Below are 24,834 nucleotides of genomic sequence, written 5' to 3' on the forward strand. Positions count from 1 at the left end.
TCATGTACTCCCAATCCAAGGTTGTGTCCACTCCAGGGCTGGATTACTGGTGCACCCCATCCGCCTAGTCCACCAAGGCTTCTCTTTTGCTGGAGAGGAGCGCTCTTGGTGAGAGATATGCAGGCCAAGAAACCCTAAAATAAAAACAATTGGTTCGGTTAGCAAAGTTTTCCAACAGATATTTTACTAACGTTGATAATATATTAACATTTAAAAACAATTATAAGTGTATTAGATTTATTACCCGGTTTCGCAGCGATTTAAGCTAAATTTATTGGCTGGAAATAAGATCGAAAGAGCGACATTATTCCTAAAAATTTTAATCAAACACGGCAAAATCTTTAAACAAATTTTGAAATTGTTGACAGAAATCTGTTCGGATTTCATGAATCAGATCAGATCTCACCTTTCAAGAACTCTATCTTTCTAGGCAACCGAACATTATCATGATTTATTTTTGGGGTATTATGCCGTATTTCACTACCTCCTGCTTTAACAAACGTCTCGGTAAGCATTAGAGTATCATCGTCTACACATCTGCCCTGATGATGGACACTGTAATGCTGTCCGAAACGTTGGCTGAAAAAGGAGGTAGAGCAATACAGCATAATACGGATTTTTAAGTTGTTTAAATAAAAGTTGTTTTTCTTGTTTCTACTTATTATTTACTCAAAACACGAAAGTCTACAAAGCCAAGACTGGTAAGTATGAAATGAGATTATAAAAAAATAATAGCTGACGTGTACTCGGCGTTTTTAAGAAATTCGATTCTTTCGTACATCATTTTAATATATCTCATACGATTTAGCCAGCGTTAGAAATGTAAGGGCCCGAAAATATTTTTTTGGTTTGTTTGCAAAACATCGACTTTTCTCTACTTCTATAAATACAGGGTTTTCCAATAAGAGGTGTTATTTTGAATGCCCGCTATTTCGGTAGATGTTACTTTTGAAGCTGTCATTTTTTTAATATTTGACAAGTAGAAACTATGCCATTAATAAAAATGAAACGATACACGCTTCAACAACGCATTGAAATTATTAAAATTCACTTGAGTGAATCAAATGCAAATCATCTTGAGCGATGAGGCCCATTTCCACCTCGGTGGCTTCGTCAACAAGCGAAATTGTCGCATCTGGGGCTCGGAAAACCCAAGAGTTATTGTTGAAAAGCCTCTTTATCCTTAACGTGTGACTGTTTGGTGCGGTTTATGGTCCGGCGGAGTCAATGGACTTTACTTTTTCGAAAATGAGGCTGGAGCAACAGTTACGGTGAATGTATTGCGCTATCGAGAGATGATTAATGATTTTTTATGGCCGGAATTGGATGGCATTAATCTAGACAACATTTACTTTCAACAAGACGGCGCTGCGTGCCACACAAGCAACGAAACCATTGATCTTTTACGATTGAATATCAAAATAACACCTCTTATTGGAAGACCCTGTATTTAGAGATGAAATTATAATGAAAACCTAGTGAAATATTACGCACCAATACAAAAACTTTTGCGACCATTTTTGGTTTATTTTTTAAACTTGAGAATAAACAGAAGTAAACAGATGTCTTGACTGTAGTTGCACTACCAATGATAAGAAGAAATGGACAAGCCAGCCTTTTATACGAAACGTTTAACAAATAAATGATTTTCAACAGTTCCAGTTTTCCGAATAGGACTTATTATAATTTTGATGCAACAGGGAAATACTGGCAGAATGCGCCGCTGTTATTCAGAGTAGTGGAATGGTACACTAAACGTGTTGCTGGTTAATGTACTGTCGATTGAATCTACTTGTTTCTTGTAACATGTGTTCCACTTTTAAATTAAATAATATATTATATGTAATAATAATATTATGTCATTTACAGGGAGAGTTGGCTTTTCTGATTAATTAATTTTATGTAATATGATATGTTGTTATATAACTCTGTTCAATTTGTTGTTTTCTTTCTGAATCATATGTTGTTAACCACAGAGGTATTTATCACTTAGTTAAACGGATATTTCATGGATTCATAGTTTTTGATGCGAAGAAGAATTAGAAGTTGATTAATGACAGAAACAGCTGATCAAATTTCATGACGCCAGAAAAGACAGGCACTATAATTTATTATTGCTTTTTTTCTTGATCAGCTTTCTGCAAAAACTTTTCTATATCTTATTTAATTTATTTTCCTTATTTATTATTTAAATCTTGCCACATAAATATTGTAATCCCGGTGAGTCAGAAAATTAATTTGGGATATTATGAAGAATTTGCAATATACGTCGACTTATATTTTTGAATGCGAATACAGCACAAGAGTCCCAATTGCCCCCAACCGTCTGGTGTTAGTGAAACCATGGCACCCCCAATTGCGGTATGTTGTGAAGGTGAAGGTAGCGGGGAGGGAAGGAGATAGGGGAGAGGAAGGTGGGAGAGTACCTGATAAAATATCTACCACTCTGGAACGCGCCACTAGTATCTCAATATATATATTTTTTAATGAATAAATAGTATAATAACACAAAATTTTATAGTATTATTTACTTGCGCACGCCGGGATTTGAACCTGCGACCGTCGGATTGTAGGTTGAGAGCGTTGTCCCTCGACTACGGAGAGGAGATGGAGATTTAATTTTGATTATGGGATATTTAACATATTTTAAGAAAAATCAAAATTATAAATTTCACATCGACAAATAAAGAAGGGAGGTAATAAATATAAATAAAAGATTATAAACTTAAGTAGAAAACAACAACACAAAATAACAATAATTAAAGTTATACAATAAATAACACATATACAGGGTGTATCGGCACGTACCCGACAAACTTTAACCAGCTATTCCTTAGCACATTTGGAGTAAAAAATGTTATGGGCACTTTGCTGTCCGGTAACATTTTTTTTCTTTTAAAAACAAAAAATAAATAAAATTTCCACACTCCGTTACTGCCCCCAGTATAGGGGTAAAGTACTTGGCAACGCCGCGCTACTGTCATCTCTTTCACACGTATTCTGTCTCAAGTCCCGTGTGGGCTATTATAAGCAAGTGTGTCGAAAACCATCTTCGCTCTTTCCTACACACTAAATAATAATAGTTAAAAATGAGACGAATGATGCCATACCATTGTTATTGTAAAAGCGCGCCAATACGTAAGTATACAACGAAACTCGAATAAGAATTGCCAGGTGGGTTTTTTAATCGCTTTAATCTGACTTCAAACAATAATTAAACACGTAAAAAATTTATTCAAATATTTCCAAGTATTATTTAATATAATATTACAGTACAGTACTTTGAACCTTCGCAATAAATTTATTTGATTTTAAGTTTTGTTTGTAGAACTCCATTTCAATTTAGAGATTTTTTTAATTTTTAACAGTCTTATTATTAAATTTATAAAAACAGTGTGTTTATAAACAAGTTCTGCTAGTTGTAATTATTATTACGCGTGACAGCTGTTTCACCTTCTGACGGCATTATCAAACTGTGGTGAAGCCACTTACAGATGACGTAAGTGATAACTTTCTATTTTTATTATCCTGGCTTTATTGATTTCCGAGTAAATTGTCGTAAATTATTATATGCTAATTCCTATTATTGCATTGTTTAAAATTTCACTTAATGTCGTTGGTATTTCTAACTGATGACTCAGGGATTTATTTCCCTGAATAATTAAGTATTTTGGGGTCTAATTATCATGCATTTCATTACATCCGATATATCTACACAATTTTTATGTTGAATTGGGGAAAGTTTTATGGCTAAGGGAAGGAGTGGAAGGTGAGGAGACCTGGATATTCAGATCTGGTCACCAAATACGGCTAGTCATTTCAAGCAACGTTTAAATTATGAATTAATTAATCAATTACAAAAAAGCGTGGGGTTAAGAATATTTTTTTAAATTATAGTTGTAATTTATTGTCGAGTTTTTAAAAAATTTGCGATGTTTTAAATAAAATTTAATAATTATTATGTAAATAACTTAGCAATCTGGCAGCATTCATTTGCAGGTGGTCAATCCAATGCAGTCATGACGTTTGTGTGAGTGCTTTCCTTTGTGTGAGTGTGTTGCGCAGCAGTTTTATATGAACCGTTTTTTTATTCATCAGGATTGTTTTTAAAACTATACATTCTTTGTACCTTCAAATTAGTGGAAATAAACTTAAGTGTGTCAAGCTGCTCGTTATGTTCCGGTAATTCTGGAAGGCTTTTAACATAAGCAATAATATTCATAAATCACATTCCGCGATGTTGTAAGTAACTAAATTTATTAAAAAATATACGTTGTAGGATAGCCTAGCAAGTAACATTTTGACAGAGCACTTACGGTGATTTAAAAAACAACGGCGCTGTTCAAATAATCCAATTATTATTATTGATAAGTACCTAAGTGAGGAAAATTGTTTTTAAAAGTGCTCAGAATTATTGGACTTCGATTATAAATTCAGGAAACCTACTAATTAGTTTCTTAGTTTCAAAATTAGACTATTTAATACGTGAAACGCGTAAGAGGTGAAACCAGAGCATTCCAGAGGTGAAACAATTTAGATACAAAAATAAAACTGATGTGTACAATACAAGAAGACAATCAGTGATTCGCATACGAAAAATGTGAATAATTATTATTGTTAAATAAAATATTTATTTTCTGGTACTGGATTATGTAATACGGGCTTCGTTCGCAGCGGCACGCGAGTTGCGACGTTGCTTTCAAATTTTGACAAAGGATAAAACAGTGGTGACATGTGGTGAAAATATGTTTAATTATTTTTTTATTTAAAAAAAACGTTACCGGACAGCAAAGTGCACATAACATTTTATACTCCAAATGTGCTAAGGAATAGCTGGTTAAAGTTTGTCGGGTTAGTGCCGATACACCCTGTATATCTACAAAGCCTTTGACAGAGTCTGGCACCGGGCGCTTATCGGGAAGTTACCATCGTATGGGATCCACCCAACCCTGCATAGTTGGATTGCGGACTTTCTGAGGGGAAGAACAATTCAAACCGTGGTTGACGGCTCTTCTTCCTCACCGCACCAAATCAATGCGGGGGTGCCACAAGGATCTGTGCTGTCTCCGACGCTGTTTTTATTGCACATCAACGATCTCGTTGAATGTGCACCAATTCACTGCTACGCTGATGACAGCACCGTTCACGAGGGTTATCTTTTTGACAGGCCCCCTTCCACCTATGATGTCCGAACAGCTCGGGAAGTTTTGAAGCAAAAAATTTACCACCACCTCGAGATGGTTCGTGCCTGGTGTAAGGCCAACTTGGTCAGTTTCAACGTCTCAAAAACCCAAGCGTGTCTGATTTCGGCAAAGAGGGAGATCAATGACTGTCTGGTGCAATTTGATGGGAGCACTCTCCCCAATAAAGACTCCATTGAAATGCTTGGAGTTACTATATCAGACCAGCTCAAGTATCGGGGATCCATAGAAGCCCGAGTAAATCAGGCCTCCAAAAAGTTGGGCGTCTTGTACAGGGCTATGGAGATTCTTCAATAGTGACCAGCTGCTGACCCTGTACAAGTCTCAAGTCCGCCCAACTATTGAATTTGGGAGCCACCTTTGGGCTGGTGCCCCAAAATACTTAATAAACCTGCTTGAATCTGTGCAAAGGAGAGCGATCCGTCTGATTGACAATCCGTTGTTGACAGACCGATGTTTCTCTAATGCATAGACGCAATGTAAGCATGCTGTGTCTGTTCTACAGGTATTTCAATGGAGCCTGCTCGAAGGAGCTAGCAGCATTGATTCCTGATGCACCGGTGCACGTGCGCGAAACTCGACGGACACGAACTGAACACCCGTTCACGGTTGACGTTGGCTTTTTTTTTATTTTTATATTTACTCCACACAGGAGGCCCTGAAGAAAATAATTTCCCTCGGGGCCTATGTCATCTTTGGGGATGCTGTGTGGAGGGTCTTTTTTTGGAGAGGAAGGAGTGAACATGGGTCTTGAAGAGTCCCATGTTGTAGGAGGGAGGAAACACAGAGGCCGGCAGTTCGTTCCACAGCCGAGCTGTTGAACTTAAGAACGAATCGTAGAAGCGACCCGTTCTCATGTGACAAGTGTCAACTGTGTACAAATGTTGGGCGCGCGTTTGGCGTGTATCCCGACTACGCACCGGTGCCGAAGGGATCAATGAAGCTAGTTCCTCAGAGCATCTTCCATTGTAATGCCGATAGAATAAGGACAGCATACCTACCTGACGCCTGTGCTCTAAAGATTGCAGTCCGTTTGTTAAGATTGGGGAATCTATCAAACGGACCGCCCGTTTCTGCACAGAGTGCAGAAACTTTTGGCTTCATGAGAACGGGTCGTTTTTACGACTCGTTTTTTGTTTTGAAGTCAGCTCGTATGTGGAACGAGCTACCGGCATCTGTTTTTCCTCCCTCCTATAATCCGAGCCACTTCAAGGCCCGCATTAACAAATCCCTTCCTACAGCCCCTACCTTATTCCGCCTCACAACGCCGCCCAACCGGGTGGTGACATAGTTCCCCTGTCTGTACACTGCACAGGCACTGCTCACACTCTTGTGAGGTGTCACATAAAAAAAAATAATAATAAAAATAAAAAAAAACACGTCAACATAAACCCAAAGAGGAATTTTGTTGAAAAGCATATTATATAGGGATGAATATCAAGGTATGTGTTTTCTAAAACAAAATGGCAAGACCAGAACGCTTACGAGCAAGTAAACTCGGCAATTCTGACAAATTGGCAATTACCAAACACTTATTCGAATTTTGGATTTATTCCGAAAAGACCCAAAACGCATGGCTCACGCCTAACTACGGAGGCAATTGAAATTCATAAATATCACCGAATAAACACAGAAAACCATTTTAAATTACATTGTAATACCAGCTCTTAGAGGATTGGAGCTGGTTAATGAAGGATGAACTATAAGGAGAACTGTAATCATGTCCGAAACGTTGGCTAAGGAAGGATGTAGCGTAACACGTCATAATACCCCAAGAACAATATTTTTTTTTTAAATTTCTGTTTAACAATGTTTATCTATTTATATATATATATTTTTTATTTTACCCTCTAAATTTTTTCAAAAATAATTTGTAAATTCTTGTAAGGATATTGCGCATTTTTTTCATATCTCTATTTGTATAATAATATTCTTATGTATATATTTTTCCCCTATTTATAAGTCAAAATATTTGTATATTATGATTTTAAGTGCTGTTTAAGTCAATTCGTGAGAAATAGTTTGGATGCAGGTGAATTCTCTGGTTGATGTTTTGTATATTCTTGTAAATTGATATCTGTATCTGTTCCACCCTATTAAACAAAAAAAACAAAACAAAATTCTATAATGAGGGGCTTAAATAGCGGAAAACGTCGATTATTTATAGTATCAAAGTACCAGCCTTGAGGCATTAGGACTTTTTAAATATATCTATTTGTTTTTCACTTTCATTTTCTTGAATGGATTAATGCAAATCTTGGAAGCGGAAATTAACGCACTTACCCACACCCGATCAAGTTGAAACTCTGCAGATGGACTCCTTGTCGATAACAATGCATTCTATCAACTGTTTAGTGACAATTAACGAATTACTCACAAACACTCGGATATACCTATACGCATTGCTGTGAAATAGGATGACATTACTAATATTGGTCCTACCTGCAGTTCTTGGGTTCAATTCAAATGACATTTTAAAATCGATGTATTATAGTGAAAAAAACCTACTATGTTTAAAAACACTAAAATGCTTTCTTTTTAAGACCGATATATAAGACAAAAAATCATTGCAATGTTAAATTCAAAAATTTGCCACTCGATTGAGTATCTTCAGTAGTATAGTGGTAAGTATCCCCGCCTGTCACGCGGGAGACCGGGGTTCGATTCCCCGCTGGAGAGAATTTTTTTTAGGTTAAACGCGACGCTCGTAATATTCTACGTGTTCATAGATGGCGTTAATTAATTTATTTTTATTAAAATTCGACAATGTTACGACGATGTTTTTTGTTTGCAACCCGTGCGTATGCAATATGAATAACAGTAGATAGTTTTGTCCATATAAAAACAGAATTCCTTAAAAAAAGCATACAAATACAATATTGTATCGGTGATTCAATCCAATATTGTATTTGTATTTTGTATGCCTCTTATTCGTTCTTCTTCTTCACTGTCAAAGAATAAGGTTATGTTCGCCATGTTTTTACTGTACAATTTTTTTTTTTAGGAAATTACCGATTTTTTAAACATTATAATTATTTTGTTTAACACTGGTTCACACTTATTAAACAGCTCATTAATATTATTACGAGTACAACCATTCCTTGGTAATAATAAATCTACCTACAAATGACCTCTCATTCTAGATCAAATGTTTGACACTACATTTATTTTTAAATTGGTGACGCAATCATCTAAACCAGGGGTCTCCAAACTACGGCCCGCGGGCCGTATCCGGCCCGCCAGTGTCTTCCATCCGACCCGCGACATCTTATGACCAGTGTCATCAAGGACCCGCGACAGCTAATGGCTAAGACCTTGCTCAGAAGAGGCGAAAACTCCGCGAATTTTTTAAATAAATATGCTCGTTGGCGAGGTACTTGGCACCAATACATTGCGTCCACAAGTATCGCGCGCGAATATATCAAGAGGATTTTTTTGAAAAATCTTTATTTGATTCGCAATGATATCAAGGTCTGAGAAACGAGTATCAAAAATTATCTTCAAAGCTACGTTATCTAAAGCTATATTTTCATCCCTGAAAATTCTATTGTCTACCCCCCCCCCCTTCCCTAGGACAGAATATATGGGTGTCTAGAAATTAAAACGGTTTTGGCCCTCCGAACTCACTGGAGTGGTCAATGTGGCCCTCCAGCTGAAAAGTTTGGAGACCCCTGATCTAAACGGTAAACATAGATTATTATTTTAACAAGACATAATTATATATTTTTTTAATATATTGTAAGACAGATTAATCATTCATTATCAATCATTCCTAACAATTGGGAAGACATATGTACAAAGAGTTATTGTTTGTATCAATTATTTTATAAATTTTATTCAACAACACTATTCCTCGCGAGGACTTGAGAACGGTTTTGGATAAATATTTGACATTGTGAATTTTATTGTACCTATCAACTGGGTGCATTTTATAAGAGGAAGTACTGTTATTGTATTATAATAAGTATTCGTTTCATTTGATCGTGCCATGTATTCCTCGGGCGTATTCGACTTCTGTGTCTTTTCTACCATTCTCTGATGTGAATCATGAAAGTACGAAATCCACATTTTTAATGTTAAAAAACTACATTAATTCGACTACATATCTCATTCCAGTGCTTTTTCTTTGAAACTTTTTCTACCTTTCCCTACTGTATAAACCAGATTGTTACTTTAGATAATCTACATTATATCGCCTCTAATTCGACTCCATATCTTATTTCCGTACAGAGATAATGCGTAAAGTCTTCCTCGGGCGTCCCCGACTTACTCTCTTAATTAATAAATTAATTTATTGGACAATTTATATAGCGCCGCTTTTGGGAGATATCACACCAGGGGCGTTTTACAGTTGATGCAGGTATTACAAGAAATATAAATACTACAAAACTAAAGTGAAGTTAATAGAAGATGGAGACTCTGCAGCAAGAATCGTAAGTGGTGAAGAAACTGGACCAGCTGCTGCAGCGAGTCCACCGCGTCCACCAACAGTGCCAGCACGAGGTTCGTCATCCGTCCAGGTATGTGTCTGCTGCTAATAAAGCGCTGACACAATATCTTCACATAGATAACATACTTCGGCAGCACCGCTGTGACACGGATACCCAGGTACCACCACCTTCCTCTTCCCTATCAACCTCCCCTCCCCAATACATTCACCTCACAACATACCCCAATTGGGGATGCCATAGTCTTACTGGCTCCGGAAAGTTGGGACTCTTGTGCGGTTTCAAATATAAAGAGAGAATTTAAATAGAGTCAGATTATTTTTAACCCAGGAATGTTAATTTCTTTATTTTTTTTTAAATTCATCCTCATTATCTTCTGACACCCTTTTGGCAGCAACAGGCACACCGCAGTGTTAACACTTCTGGCACCAATAAAAACAAACTTTCAGAGAAATCATTTTTATGTACACAGATATATGAACTGCAATCCCTGCTCTCTTAAAAACAAGACACCATTCTTAAATTTGTATTTAACATAATCCTCACATGAAATTTCCTTCATCACCTTTTCAGATGCAAAGCGTTTCTTTCAGGTTAATTTATTTCGTCATGAGCACCTTCGATACATTAACAATTTCCATATTAGACTATTGAAGTTAGTGTGGCACAGAAAAACGTCGCACTTATTCTGTGTAATTACCAATCTGTGTATCTTATTACAAAAAGGTGTTTCAGTAGCTGAGAAAATACAACGTGTTTCACATTTTTCGCTAAGGTTGTAAATTTCTAAACATTCTTAACTTATAATGTTGCTCTACGAATTAAGCAACGCGTTAAGAAATTTACAGCTACTACAAATAAGTACATCAAGGTGAGTCAACGTATGGAAAAAAACCCTAGAATTGTGATCTTTAATAAAGACATTTGACGCCGAGGACTCACATGTGCCAATGAAATTCATCTGTTCCAAAAAGGCTTTAGGTATCGAAAGACGTCCGTTGGATGTCACCCTTTTTGAATCACAAGTGTCCCCAGGTAAGATAAAATCAACCTTACTTCAGAAACACAGATAGGTACACAATACTATTCTTTATAGAATATCTCTTCGGTGACGGTTATACTTACGTAAATGCATGTGGCGGTTTTCTCTACAGTGCGTTTGCGCAATGAACTCTCATAAAAATAGTAAGAAAATTAGACAAACTTGTATTATAATTTTACTACACTAAAAATCCACCCGTTCGTATTACTACTACCCGAGAACAAGTCCGTAATGAATCGTTTAAAAATTTTGTTTGTGTGCGTTTAAAAATCAGCGACTATTTGACTTTTTGCTTCAAGAAATAGTTCATACAAAACATACTCCGCTGCACGGAGAAAAATAAGTACTGCTAATTTATTAAGAATCTCTTCAAATTATTGGTAATCCGGTTAAAACGGGATTGCAGCCCTTTAACGAATGAATTTACAGGTTTCCTGATAAACTTTTATTAAATTTTGAATATATTTAGCTGCACGAAGAAAAATTTGTATTGCTACTTTATTAAGAATCAATTCAAATTATATCTATTGGTAATCCGGTTATTAATCGGATTGAAAGCTGTTTCCTAATAATATGTTACAAGTTTCCTAATGAATCGGAACACGTGTTCGAGCACCTGCTAATTTATTAAGAATCTCTTAAAATTATTGGTAATCCGATTAAAATGGGATTGTAGGCCTTTAATGAATGAGTTTACAGGTTTTCTGATAAACTTTAATAAAATTTCGAATATATTTAGCTGCACGAATAAAAAATAGTATTGCTAATTTATTAAGAATCAATTCAAATTGTTGGTAATGCAGTTATTAACCGAATTGCAAGCGTGTTTTCCTAATAAAATGTTACCAGTTTCCTAATGTATCGGAACACGTGTTCGACGAAATGCAAAAATATCAGGATTTTTACGAACACTTGTTCCGACATCATGATAATATACTCGTATGTGTATTTTACTAAAATTTCATCAGGAAACCTATTAATTCATTCGTTAAAGGCCTGCAATCCCGTTTTAACCGGATTACCAATAATTTGAAGGACTAGCAATACCGATTTTTCTACGTGTGTACGGGTGTGCAGCGACTATGAGATAACACCGACTTTGTACGGAATAGTATTTTGCAAGAATCGATATATCGACATAGAGATGTTTGTTATTCTAGTAAGTTATCTGAAACGTAACATTTCTAATATGAATTGTGATTTTCGATTTAATCGCCAAATCGTATATTGTTGCTATATGTAGGTCTCTGGTGCATGTGATGTCATGAAATTCCTTTAGAGAAAATCAATTGTGCAAAAGACAAACATAGGATATACGGATGAGTGATTTTTTTCTCCTGTTTAATCTCCGATTGAACTCCCAATGACTCCCAAGGGCTACCAAACGTCGCAGGTAAATTCACTAGGGTGGATTTTATGTGACATATAAAATATGAAATAATTACAATTTTTATTTATATTTTTACTAACAATATTTTTATTAAATCAACAATAAATAGTGACAAATAAATAAATAGTGAAAATAAATAATGAGTGACGATAAAAAACATTCCAACAAAATTAAATAATACTAATCAAAAACCTACTACCATTTCATTCAATAAATTTCTGAATATTCAATATTAATATTTTCCCGTTGTGTGAACAGTTTCCACCATGAAAACTAACACAATTCAATGAAAACTTTAACATCTGTAAATAAATAAATAATTCATTTCGAAAAAAGCATCTAGATAAGTACATACTTTAACTTCTAATATTGCCTAAACGTGGCTAAAATTTATTGCAATTTACAGGTAGGTACTTCAAATAAATAGTTGGATAAATAGAAGTAATTGAGAACACCGTTTATATATAGGTACCTACCTACTAACATAGATTACATAATAGTAAAGGAAGTACCAACTTAATAAAAATATCTGATGTAAACACACCCGCTTATTTCATCAGTCTATTAAGAAATGAACGGCTTAATCAAGAAAGGAGTATTGCCTATTTTTTAAATACTTAATTTAGTTTCTTTTTAAAATACCTTCATCAGTAAGTGTGTGTTTTTTCAGTACTCCCTAATTCATAAAACAACTTCAAAGGGTTCAACTGTAGAACTCAAATTTATGTCATTTTCAAATTTGGAACTGTTGTTTGAAGTATTCCGACAAGCGATAAAGTAGGTACGTACCTACTATGTAATGTTTGTAACAGAAATTTATTTAATTCGCCATTTTCAAAATTGGAACTGACTTGTCAAGAATGACCGTGATTTTTTAGTCAATAGATTAGAAAAATGTTATTCAAATGAATTTACGAGAATTATTTGAATGACAAATATTTGCATCAATGTTTTTCATGAATCAACTATCCTACAAAAAATTTGCTAGCTTTAGAGAATTAAATTGAGTTATCGACACGGCTTACATAAAATTAATCTCTTATGTTTCATTATCGTCAGTGCTGATCGTGGCGTTTACGCCATTTGTGCTAGTAACACCAGTTGCGCTATTTGCGTTACTTGCGGTATTTGCGGTATTTGCGGTATTTGCGTTATTTGCGTTACTTGCGCTACTAGGCCTGCTTCCGCTACTTTCGCTACTCTCACTACTCTCGTTACTTCCACTGCTTCCGCTATTGATGGGTTTCACGCCCAGCACAGTGGTGTCTTCTTCGGAGTTCTCCATCAGCATTGAGGAGTTGAAGTTCATGTCGATGATGGGCTCCGAGGGTGTTTTGGGAGAGGTGGTTGTGACGGGGAGCATGGGGGACAGCTCGCACTGTCTACCTTTGAAGCCAGAAGGACACTCGCAGCGGAAGAGGCCATCTTCTTTGGGGAGACTGGTGCACTTTCCGCCGTGTTGGCAGGTTCCGTTATTCATCTCGCAGTGGTTGAGTTCTGAAAATATTAGAAATGATAAAATTTAAAATAAATTAAGCAAAACAACATTATTGTTAACAAACATTCTAATTTCGGTTGTCTGTGATGTACGTTAGTCCTGCGTGAAATCTGGTTCAATGAACTCAAATTTGCTTTGTGGTGTCATTTAAAAAAATAGAACTGATTGTGCGAAGAATTCCGACAAGCGATAAAGTAGGTAGGTACTTTGTTCTTTTCACAGTCGGTTCCAATTTTGAATACTAGACTTAAATTCAGATCAAATCCGTCGTACCTGAACCAGAGTTACGTTCAAAGAGTGACGGACCAACAACTGAAATTAGTATGTGAGATTAAAAAAGAAACTCTTAACTAAACATAAATCTAAGGACGTTCTGATGTCACTGAGCTAGAATTAGGGGCCCCTAGGTAATTATCATGGTTTATTTTTAATTTATAATCTCAAATCACACCTAGGAAAGCCTGATTGAGGCCAAAGGACCAAGATTAAAAAAACAAATAAAATACCTTTGGAGAAGCAGTAGACTTAAAATTAGTTAACTTAAAATTAAAAATAGTGGACAAGATAGACATCTCTGGTCAGTTATTGTATAGATTTTTATTTTCTGCAGGTATGTAAGTGACAATGAAATTAAGTCATCTGTGCATTAAGCAGCTGGATTCATCTGAATTATGTTGTTTGACAAAAGAGGGCACCACTATTCCCGTTTGGTCGATTTACGAATAAAAGATTTAAATATTTTTGTCACAAGAAAGTGACAGTACTTTTTGAATTACAATGTGTTATTTCAATTTATTCTAAATTCTACTCTCTTGAGAGCTTGTCGTGACAGATCATTATTTCATGGTGCGAATGCAAGTTTTATTGTGCTGATTGCAATTCGCTGCCGAATTCGGAGAGTAACATTGAGAATAAGGAATTGCTGCCAATCTTAATGCGAGTGATATATTCGGTGAGATCTCTGTTTTATGTATTTGGTGGATGGATGATAATTTGTTACGCGGCCTGCAGAGTGAATTTTGAAATCAACCTTTTTTTTCATATTTTCATAATTAATTATTCCCTGATGGTCTGTGTGGCTTACAATCCAGACCATCACCAACCTTTGATATTAAAATTTTGAAAAGAGCCGGTGTAGAAATTGTGAGTCTCTTTCCAATGAGTGGACATGTAAAATTTCCTAACATGGGCATTTCCAGTAGATCGCACTGTCAGACAGTCATCACCGGGAATGATTATAAAGGATGTATTGTAATGTTACCTTGGTCACATAGCATTCCACCCCATCCCTGCTGGCACAGGCAGTCCCAAGGCCGGCGGCACATGCCGTGCTCCTTGCTGCAGCCAGGGTAGGCGTGGCAGCGATCGCACTTGGGACCCATCCAGCCCACGCGACACCGGCACTCTCCGGGCCGGCGGCAGTAACCGCGCTCATTGTGGCAGCCCTGCGAGCAGATTGCTGAAGAAGAAAAAAAACATTTAGCTCGTGTTTATTAGTTAGTTGCTAACTTCAACGCTCGTAGTATGGACCATCTTTGTATAAACATACGTTTATATATACAGAGGCACCAAGGGCGTCTGAGAGAGTCACGGAAATGTCGCCAAACTTTTAGGCATCACATGTCAAGAGACATGATGATTTGGAGTTGTTGGAAGCCGAAACGACCCATGTGTTCCCGACCCAAATATGAATAAATACGTTCATTAGATGGGTACCTACATAAAATTACAAGGTTTTAGAGGTGTGAATATATGACTACACTTATCTCTTCATTTTTTTTATTTCCCGCGATAAACTATTCGTAAAACACGAATATATTATCGCGATATCGGAAAACGTATTCGAACAAGCGTTCCGACATCGCGCATCGTGATGATTCGAAATATACTAAAATTTTATCAGAAAACCTGTTAATTCATTTGTCAAAGCCCTGCTATCCCATTATTAACCGAATTACCAATAATTTGAAGAGATTCTTAATAAATTAGCAATACTCATTTTTCTCGGATGGACAGGGTTCTATTAGCGTTCCTGGTGAACATGAAAAGGAACGTCTTAAAGCAACGTGACTTTAGGACTGTTATTTCAAAACATTCCTGACACGTTTCACAGAAGTCAGATGATACGTTCCAAATCAGAGACTGGTGACAAGGTTGGATGTCACTGTGGAGGAGTTTTGGAACCTACACTAGACACACCACTAATGTCTGACAAACATTTCAGATACCTTATCATCGATGCTGACACGGGACATGATGAGGTTGGGTGTTGAAACGTTCCGGTCACGTTCCAGAGATGTACTAAAAGATTGTTGCAAGGATTGAGGAGAATTGTTAACAAGGAAGCACGGTTGTTTTAGCTTTCCACTCACGCGTCTGGCACAGCAGGCCCGTGTATCCTGGTAAGCACTTGCACTCCAGCGGCTTGTCGCAGTATCCCTGCTGGCAGCCGGGCAGCGGCTGGCAGGAGCGGCAGTTGGAGCCCGCCCAGCCCAGGCGACACGTGCATGCTCCTGGAGAGTTGCAATAGCCGCGGGTCGGATGACAGTCCTCTCGGCACACCGCTGATAAACAAAACAGAATATCTTTTGAATTTCTTGGATTTTACTCAATTATTTCAATCAAATTTATATTCAAAAGTTTTCATTTTCATTGGTGAAGAATAGTTGGGAGGTTTTTTCTAGTGATATGTTGTAGTTAATCGACGTATTTATCAGATATCTACAATAAATATTAATTTTTGAAATACGTAGGTATTAGATATTATTTTATTTTTTGTAATATTTTTCCGACTTTATGTCCGGGTTACATCTTCCCCACAGGAAAAAACTAAACCCTTCCACACACTTTTCCACAAATGATCACCTAGTCAATCCACATTATGCAAGTGCATTATATAAGCATAATAAATACAAAACAACAATTCAAATCACCAGAGATCAAATGGGAAAATAATTCACTGACTCCAGATATTTTCATATCAGAGGGTTCGGCTCGGTAGAACTTATAATTGGACCTATAAATCCTACTGATCCCTCAATATAAATATTTATAAAATCTTTCGTAATCCTACATGTATTTAAAATGACTGATGTTTACATGTTTATGTATAAATTCTTTGACATATCTAATACGCCTAAATTTTGAATGAGAGAGCTAGGTATAATGCCAGTAGCCGATATTGGATATTATTATTATATCTAATGATAATAATATCTAGAAAGTTATGTTATAAAAAGATTACACACCATTGGCGACTCTTATGCTATGTTAGCTGATGTTTTTAATATGCCTCTATTGTAGTATAAAGCTCTACTAATTAAACATTTTAGCAGTGAATATTTGACTGTCATGTATGTAACTGGCACTTGTGCCGTTAATTCTAAATAAATAAATATTTTCTACTGGACTTACGTTCAGAGCAGAAGAGTCCATCCCATCCCCTGTTGCAGATGCACTCGAAGGAGACGTTGCAGTAGCCGTGCTGACAGCCGGGCAGTGCGATGCATTTGTTACACCTTTCACCGTAGAAGCCCAGCTTGCATCTACACTCGCCTGGACGCTTGCAGTAACCTACAAGTCAAACAATGCACCATTAGACTCAACAATAACATACCGAGAAAGTTGGAACTAGCAGCCATTTAGTTGGAAGTTTATTAACACTATTTCAAGAACATTGTGATTACAATAAGTTACATCCGAAATCTTTTAGTCAATATTTTTCATCGGGTGCTACTGATGAGCAATCAAAACAGAAGTAGGTATTGATCAAACCTGCAGAATGGAAATTAAATAGGTACTTTTGAATTTTAATAGTGCACTTCTAGATAAAAGGAATTCTCTTATGAATGATAAGAAAAATTTGCCTACGGCGCAAGTTTTTAAGGAAGGCTTTATATTTGCAAATCCGTGTGCGAACAGCAGTTGGCGCTAACAAAAAAATGTCCAAAGCAGTCCACAATGGAGTACTGGTGCTTACCCTGATGTATGGAGTGAGGCATGGAACTGGCAGAGGAAGGATGAAAGTAGATTGAATGCTGTAGAAATGACATCTTTAAGGCGTATGTGTGGTAAAACCATGTATGATCGTGTGAGAAATGTGGAGATCCGCAAAGTATGATAGGCTGATATAAGCGTAATGAGTAAGATTAAGAAAGAGACGCTTAGATGGTTTGGGTATGTAGAGCGAATGAGCGAAAAAAGAAGTGTAAGGAGAATATATGACGCAAATGCGAATGGTAGCAGAAGTCAGGGACGCACGAGAAATGCATGGCACGATAAAGTGACTCAGATACTTGAGTCGGGCCATGTCAATAGTCAGAATAATAAAAGAGTATGTACGAGACAGTGTATTTATTTATTTTTTATTTTTTTTAAAGAAAGACAAACATTCCCAGGTTACGAATAACCCAACAATGTTTGAAAATCTCCTACTACCACCACAGAAAGCCGAAAATGTTGCTTGTGTTGTGATGGAGGACTTAGCCATCCGAGGAATCGAACACGCGACGCTCGGGTGAGACCCAAGCGCTATGCCCACTCAACCACTGACCGGTCATGATATGAATGTGGATGAGACAAGGAGTGTTTTGGAAAGAATGTAGGTGTTATGACCCTTGACCACCGAAAATCTCAGATATTGTGTGACCTGCATCTACTCAAATCTCAGATAATGTGTTACCTGCAACCACTTAAATCTCAGATATTGTTTGACCTGCATCTACTCAAATCTCAGATAATGTGTTACCTGCATCTACTCAAATCTCGAATATTGTGTGACCTGCATCTACTCAAATTGTTTTTTTCCCGATGACCGGTTGTTTAAAATGGATTTACAGTGATTTAATGGGACCACTGCTTTTAGCGGTTCTTTTATAGTCAGGCTGCAATATACGGTAATAAAATTAAGCATAAACTGTAGCGAGCTGATAATTGGTTATTTATTAACATTTTAACGGTGTTTAAACCTGTAGGCCGATGAGCTGATAGTATGCGGGATGAAAATATAATACAGGGACGTGCACGGAAGACTGCTTATAAAATACATTATTGTGATGAAAGCCCTGAATTAGAGCATTCGTACGATTTTGTATGAATGGCATTGAAGCCAAATCTAGGGTGATGGGAAATTGCCTGTCAGCATTGACTAAATACAACAATGCCTGTATAATACATCAATGCTTGGGATGGCAGCCATTGAGGACTTGAGGACTAACTTTTAAAATGTTTTGTATGCAAAATGGTGCATAATGAACCATTACATATTTTTTATTTGTGTGTTATAATCGCGCATGATTTTTTTGGGTATTAGATGAGACAAGGAATGGAATAAAAGATGTTTTGGTATTTTTCATTCATCCCTCACCCCGCGGCTTCAAATTGTTGTCGAGTGGCTCCTGGGCTTTTTAGGTTCACCGCTTGTTACCCGTTGTCTTTGAATGGTATATCCATCCGAGCGTTTTTTGGCATATTATGGCAAGCTTGCAAAAGTTTGAGCGATCGCTTGCAATAATGCCATAATGTATCAGTTGTATACAACCTAAATAGTATGAAACAAGATCGCTATCCACATCTGTCTGTTTGTGCGCTTAATTCTTTTAAACTACGTATCGGATTTTAATAGGGTTTTTACTATCATTTAGAGAATTTCTTCTGAAAGGCTGTCAACTAGTATGGGATAAACGGTAAAATCTAGTAAGCAACTCATATGTATCCATATTAATATTGGAAATTGAACCCGCAGCCTTCTGATTGCCGGTCAGATGCTCTACGTGTACTGTGTCTACTCTTGTGCGAATGTATCGACTATATAACCCACTGCAGATGGATGGGTCACCCACCAAGATTCAGAAGTGGAAAGATTCCAGTCATATTTAGCAATAGCTCCCAGAATTTTCAAAAGTTATTGAACTCTTGTTGCAACTTGACTCAAACTTTATTGTCCATTGTTTTTTGAATACTTATTGTTTTATGTTAACGCATTATTTTACAACCATATTGGATGAGAGGTATTTATTCTTTGTCATTTATTTGGTTTTTTTGCTAACCCCTATTTGTTGCGTACATTCATAAAATAAAATAAGTAAAAACGTTGTCAGACATCACGTAAGTTCATGTTAAAGAGAAAAACACAGTATATAAAATATAATCGTACCATTGAGAGGATCGCATCCTCTTCTGCAGATTGGCACATCACAGAGGTCGCCTTGCCAGCCGGGAAGGCATTTTAATTCGCCATCCTCGTCACAGCTGTAGTGGCTGTATTCGTTCTGGGAGGCTGGGATCTCACATGCCTATAATATCAAAATTAAAAATAATTAAACATCGAAGAAGAAGATAATATTAATAAAAATAAAGTAACAGTTGCAATTTGGTATCACTCAAGAGCTCAGCGAAGACGGGATTCGGTAGCTTTAGTTACAGCGTTGGGAGAGTTGGAGGTCAATTGGAGGTAAAAAAGTGTAACCTAGATTCTCGCTTCGTGTCTCATCGAAATATAATACATCAATGTGTTTTGTTTGGCTTTTTTGTGAATATTTTGTCCTCTTTATTGAATAATATTACATTGATGTTTATAACCTTACAAATTTGTTCCGATAAATTCAATAATGAATCATTATTTTTTTACATTTACTCAACACAGAACCCAGTCCCGACGATAATGGTTTTCCTCAGGGCCTATGTCATCTTTGAGGATGCTGTGTGGAGGTTCTTTTTCAGGAAAGGAAGGAGAATAAGTTAATAATAATAAGTTAGTTATAAGGTATGAGGGGTGGGAAGGAATCTAGAAGTCTGTGTGTCCAGGAATGACAGAAGTGTGAATCGTAAAGACGATGAGTCGAGAGAAACCAGCTGGAGAGGGCAAAGGATCTCCCCAAATTGGCCTCTCCCGATCTGGCCCGCCGCGCAGCTGGTGTGCAGGGCCATCCGCCGCCCAGATTTGAACACATCTCACCCGATGAACGGGGGAACCCCTGCTAAGTTACCAAACGTAGCAAACCACTTGGGGAGACCTATAGCATAGGTGTTGGTTATCCAATAAATGGTTCCCGGGGCGGCGGCACTCATACCCGCCTCCCAAGTTCAAATTATAGAAGAAGATATTGTTGATAACAAATCTCGATGACATAATAAATATATAAATAATAATATAATCATGTTGAACTTTGCAACCGTTTATAAAGATGTGAGCCTTATAAATATTGGAATTAATTGAAGATATTACTAGCAAATCTTAAATTGAAATACGAGATGGTTAAAAATGATTGAATATAACTAGGTAGCTCAGTAGGTCAGTTCGGAGAGTGTTGTCCCGACAAGAGGAAAGGATCTGGGTTCAATTCCTAGTTGCGACCGTTACCTTTTTATTATCTCTGTCGTTTTCTGTTTCGTATTTCACTGAGATTTTATATTAATATTATATTCTGCTTCAATTATTAAATATTACTTTGATGTGTATCATTATTATTTTATTCATTTATTTTAGTTTGTTATAATAATGTGCGTAGGCATTTTCAATAAATTCCATTCTAGAGTTTATTTATTTTGTAAGAAACAAACAGCTTTTATATAATATGCAGTGATAGATATAAATATACAAGTTAATCGTAGTCAAGCCACAGAAGTTTCTTATGTTAAAGTGCAATAGAAATGAAGTTTTAGTTTCTTAAAATTAATTTGGTGTTAAAGGAAGGGGAGAGGAAGAGGAAAATAGGAAGAGGATAGGAAGAGGAAAATAGGAAGAGGATAGGAGATGCTGCCGATACATTCCATACACTCATATTAATAATCGATCGTACGCATTACTTCATATCGATATTTCTTTAGGTTATTACCAAAAATGTCAATGCTGTAAAATTTGTTATTATATTGTGCACATATGCGAGGAATTGGGGAACTTTTTCGAATGTTTGTTCAAAAAGTGTTCAAAAAGTTAAAAGTGCAAGCAATGAAATGTCATTAAGCAGATAGGTACTTGTGTTATCGCGTGCAGTTCGATATATTGTCATACATTACTGCAGTGGTATGAAGTATTGAACGTACAAGTATTTGACCACCAGAAGGATTGCTGTCATGCAGTAGGTTTACATAAGTTTACGGAAACCATTTGTTACAAACTTTTAATTTCCGGATACCTGTTTTTGTATGTTGTTTCGTTTGATGGAATTTTGAGCTATTGGTAATTGCGTATTATTGAAATAAGGTAATAAAAAAATACCGATTTTGAATATACTCATATATTTCTGTATTTTTACTCTCAGAATTAATAAATCGTTTTCTAAAAATTATTTAAAAGGTTTACTGTGTAGGTATACGCTCCATGATTGGCGAAGCTTAATGCTAAATCACTATTTGATTCATCTTTATAACGACGTGTACATTATGAATGCTAAAAAATATGCTTTAGATAAATTGAAGTTTTCCTATCATTTCGATTGAGTAGAATACAAATAAAATAATAAATTAACCAATAAAAAATTAAATTGTAAACTACTAAAAAAAAATTTTTTTCAACAGAAAAGTATGAACGCGTAAAGGAAACAACTTTTAAAAAATACAGTATTATAGCTAAGGTTATCTGTGATAGATTCACTTGATTAACTTTTTTGCTTTCTAATAGAATTATTTACAAAATAAATCAAAACCAGTTTTGTGCTTGAAATCGAACGTTTCTAGACTCCGTTTGTCAAGCGATTTTAATGCCTATTACCTACAATATAAGGCATACTAAGAATATACACATTTTTGACTTGTAGTTTCCTCTTAAATGCGTACTTTGATAATAAGAGGGAGAGGTCGCTATACAGTTTTATATTGTGTATTCTATGTTGATCTGAGTTTTTGAAATCATTTATGGTTATCTTTTTAGTTTTATAATCGTTGAAATAATCATTGAAAATTCGTTTGTTCAATTTTTAATTACCGTATTATTTAATTGTATAATAAACAATATTTCTCGTTCCTAACCAAAAAATAATATTATCAAAATTTAACGCGTTCATAAAAATATGAACTGTATATAAAATGAGGTTTTTATAACCGGATACCATTTAAAAAAAACTTTCAGTGTTGGCTTTATTAAAAAAATATCTCTCCAGCGGGGAATCGAACCCCGGTCTCCCGCGTGACAGGCGGGGATACTTACCACTATACTACTGAAGATACTTACACAGGCGCTAAATTTTAAAACATAATCTAATATTGGCTATTATATACGTCAGAGTAAAAACAGTTAGGCCGGGAATACATGTCAGATTTTTACATCAGTTTTTCGATCGGTTCCGATCCGACTATCGAATCGGAGGGCCGACTTAAAAAGGCGTCGTAGATTTTACTTCCAATTAGATTGTCTCATATAACTGGAATACACGTCCGACTTTTTCTTCCGACTCGCCAGTTTGCAAATGAGTATTGACACACAACTACTTATCACTGCAGTATGCAAGTATCAACGCCTACGTAATTATATTATTATTCAATTTATTAAAAAAAATAATTCTGCTTTTGCAATTATTATTATGCGTGACAGCTATTTCGTCTTCTTAGCATTATAAAACGTGATAATGTCTTCAACGGCACATAAATAATTTATTTATTTATAAATTGAATAATAATATTATTAATTAAAATACCTCCTCCTAAAAAAACTCGACGGTCTCCGTGATCGAGGGGTAAAGCTCTCGACTAGCAATCCGGAGGTCGCGGTTTCTCGGTTAACTCTATTTGATCAAGTTGTGTTATTTTTTCATTAAGGCGATGCACTACGTCGTGTTATATTTTGAATCGAGCCTCTATCAATAACATACCTTACTTAGATGTTGATAAGGCTTAAATTCCCGCTTCACACCATCCACCTGTTTTGATTTATGTAAGAAAAAAACATGGCCAAAAAGTGCCTTTTATTTTATTCTGTGGATGTACAGGCACAAATATTTAAATGTTTTTCGATCATTTTATAAATAACTTAATTTGCCACTCTATACAATAAAACCATAACCGAAAATGGGTTCGAAAGTAGAAGATTTTGAACTTTAAAGCAGTTTTCATAGGTCTTTACATTATTTTTTCTGGGCTTATAAAAAGACTTAAGTATCCAAAAAATACTCAATTATTTAAATTCTATTCGCAGTATTTAATTAAAGCATCTGAAACATTTCTAGGCGACCAAATTTTCAAACCAAAAACACATGATTTTAAATTACTACGTAGTGCATCGCCTTAAAAATAATGTTAAGTATATTTATATTTACGTCCCAGAGCCGAAGATGCTGTCACTATCGCCCTGGTGTAAGACCACCATTAAGAATTGAAATGTTGCTTGAAATGGCTTTAGCCGTGTTTAGTGACCTGACCTAAATAGCCTGATTTTTGTTCACAACTTCCTGTTTTCCATCTGCTTCCCCTCCCTATTACCTTCAGCCTCACAACATAACCCGATCGGGGATGCCATAGTCTCACTGAATCCAGATGGTTCGCAGCAGCTGGGACTCTTGTGCGATATTCAGATAAAAAATGGAGTTCTACAAATTAAAGTTCATAACAATAAATATGCATCAATGCCTTGTAACGTAAGGAAGGAATATCATGATAGGCAAATAAAGCACTTGGGGAGGAAGTCTGTATACAGGGTGTATCGGCACTAACCCGACAAACTTTAACCAGCTATTCCTTAGCACATTTGGAGTAAAAAATGTTATGTGCACTTTGCTGTCCGGTAACGTTTTTTTTTAATAAAAAATTAATTAAACATATTTTCACCACATGTCACCACTGTTTTATCCTTTGTCAAAATTTGAAAGCAACATCGCAACTCTCGCGTGTTGCTGCGAACGAAGCCCGTATTACATAATCCAGTACCAGAAAAGAAATATTTTATTTAACAATAATGATTATTCACATTTTTCGTATGCGAATCACTGATTGTCTTCTTGTATTGTACACATCAGTTTTATTTTTGTATCTAAATTGTTTCACCTCTGGAATGCTTTGGTTTCACCTCTTACGCGTTTCACGTATTAAATAGTCTAATTTTGAAACTAAGAAACTAATTAGTAGATTTCCTGAATTTATAATCGAAGTCCAATAATTCTGAGCACTTTTAAAAACAATTTTCCTCACTTAGGTACTTATCAATAATAATAATTGGATTATTTGAACAGCGCCGTTGTTTTTTAAATCACCGTAAGTGCTCTGTCAAAATGTTACTTGCTAGGCTATCCTACAACGTATATTTTTTAATAAATTTAGTTATTTAC

The 24,834-nt window shown here is 36.0% G+C and overlaps 1 protein-coding gene and 2 non-coding genes across 3 annotated transcripts in view; 1 reads left to right on the top strand and 2 right to left on the bottom strand.

Annotated features, from left to right (window-relative positions):
• LOC149415264 (uncharacterized) overlaps window positions 1–24,834 on the bottom strand; it is a 36,636-nt gene continuing 11,802 nt past the window's right edge. Inside the window, exons 2-7 of the mRNA XM_089642839.1 lie at window positions 19,734–19,872; window positions 16,994–17,152; window positions 15,952–16,143; window positions 14,841–15,038; window positions 13,246–13,578; window positions 1–134 (exon numbers count right to left, since the gene is read on the bottom strand). Coding sequence (XP_089498965.1) covers window positions 1–134; window positions 13,246–13,578; window positions 14,841–15,038; window positions 15,952–16,143; window positions 16,994–17,152; window positions 19,734–19,872 — 1,155 coding nt within the window. The remainder of the gene's footprint in view (window positions 135–13,245; window positions 13,579–14,840; window positions 15,039–15,951; window positions 16,144–16,993; window positions 17,153–19,733; window positions 19,873–24,834) is intronic.
• Window positions 7,809–7,880, top strand: TRNAD-GUC (transfer RNA aspartic acid (anticodon GUC)). The gene has a single exon. It is a non-coding gene; the product is annotated as a tRNA-Asp (tRNA).
• TRNAD-GUC (transfer RNA aspartic acid (anticodon GUC)) lies at window positions 22,670–22,741 on the bottom strand. Its single transcript has one exon. It is a non-coding gene; the product is annotated as a tRNA-Asp (tRNA).

Source organism: Hesperophylax consimilis, chromosome 18, assembly GCF_061612785.1.
Source record: "Hesperophylax consimilis isolate HC1 chromosome 18, BYU_Hcon_1.0, whole genome shotgun sequence".
In the NCBI taxonomy this organism is placed as follows: Eukaryota; Metazoa; Arthropoda; class Insecta; order Trichoptera; family Limnephilidae; genus Hesperophylax; species Hesperophylax consimilis.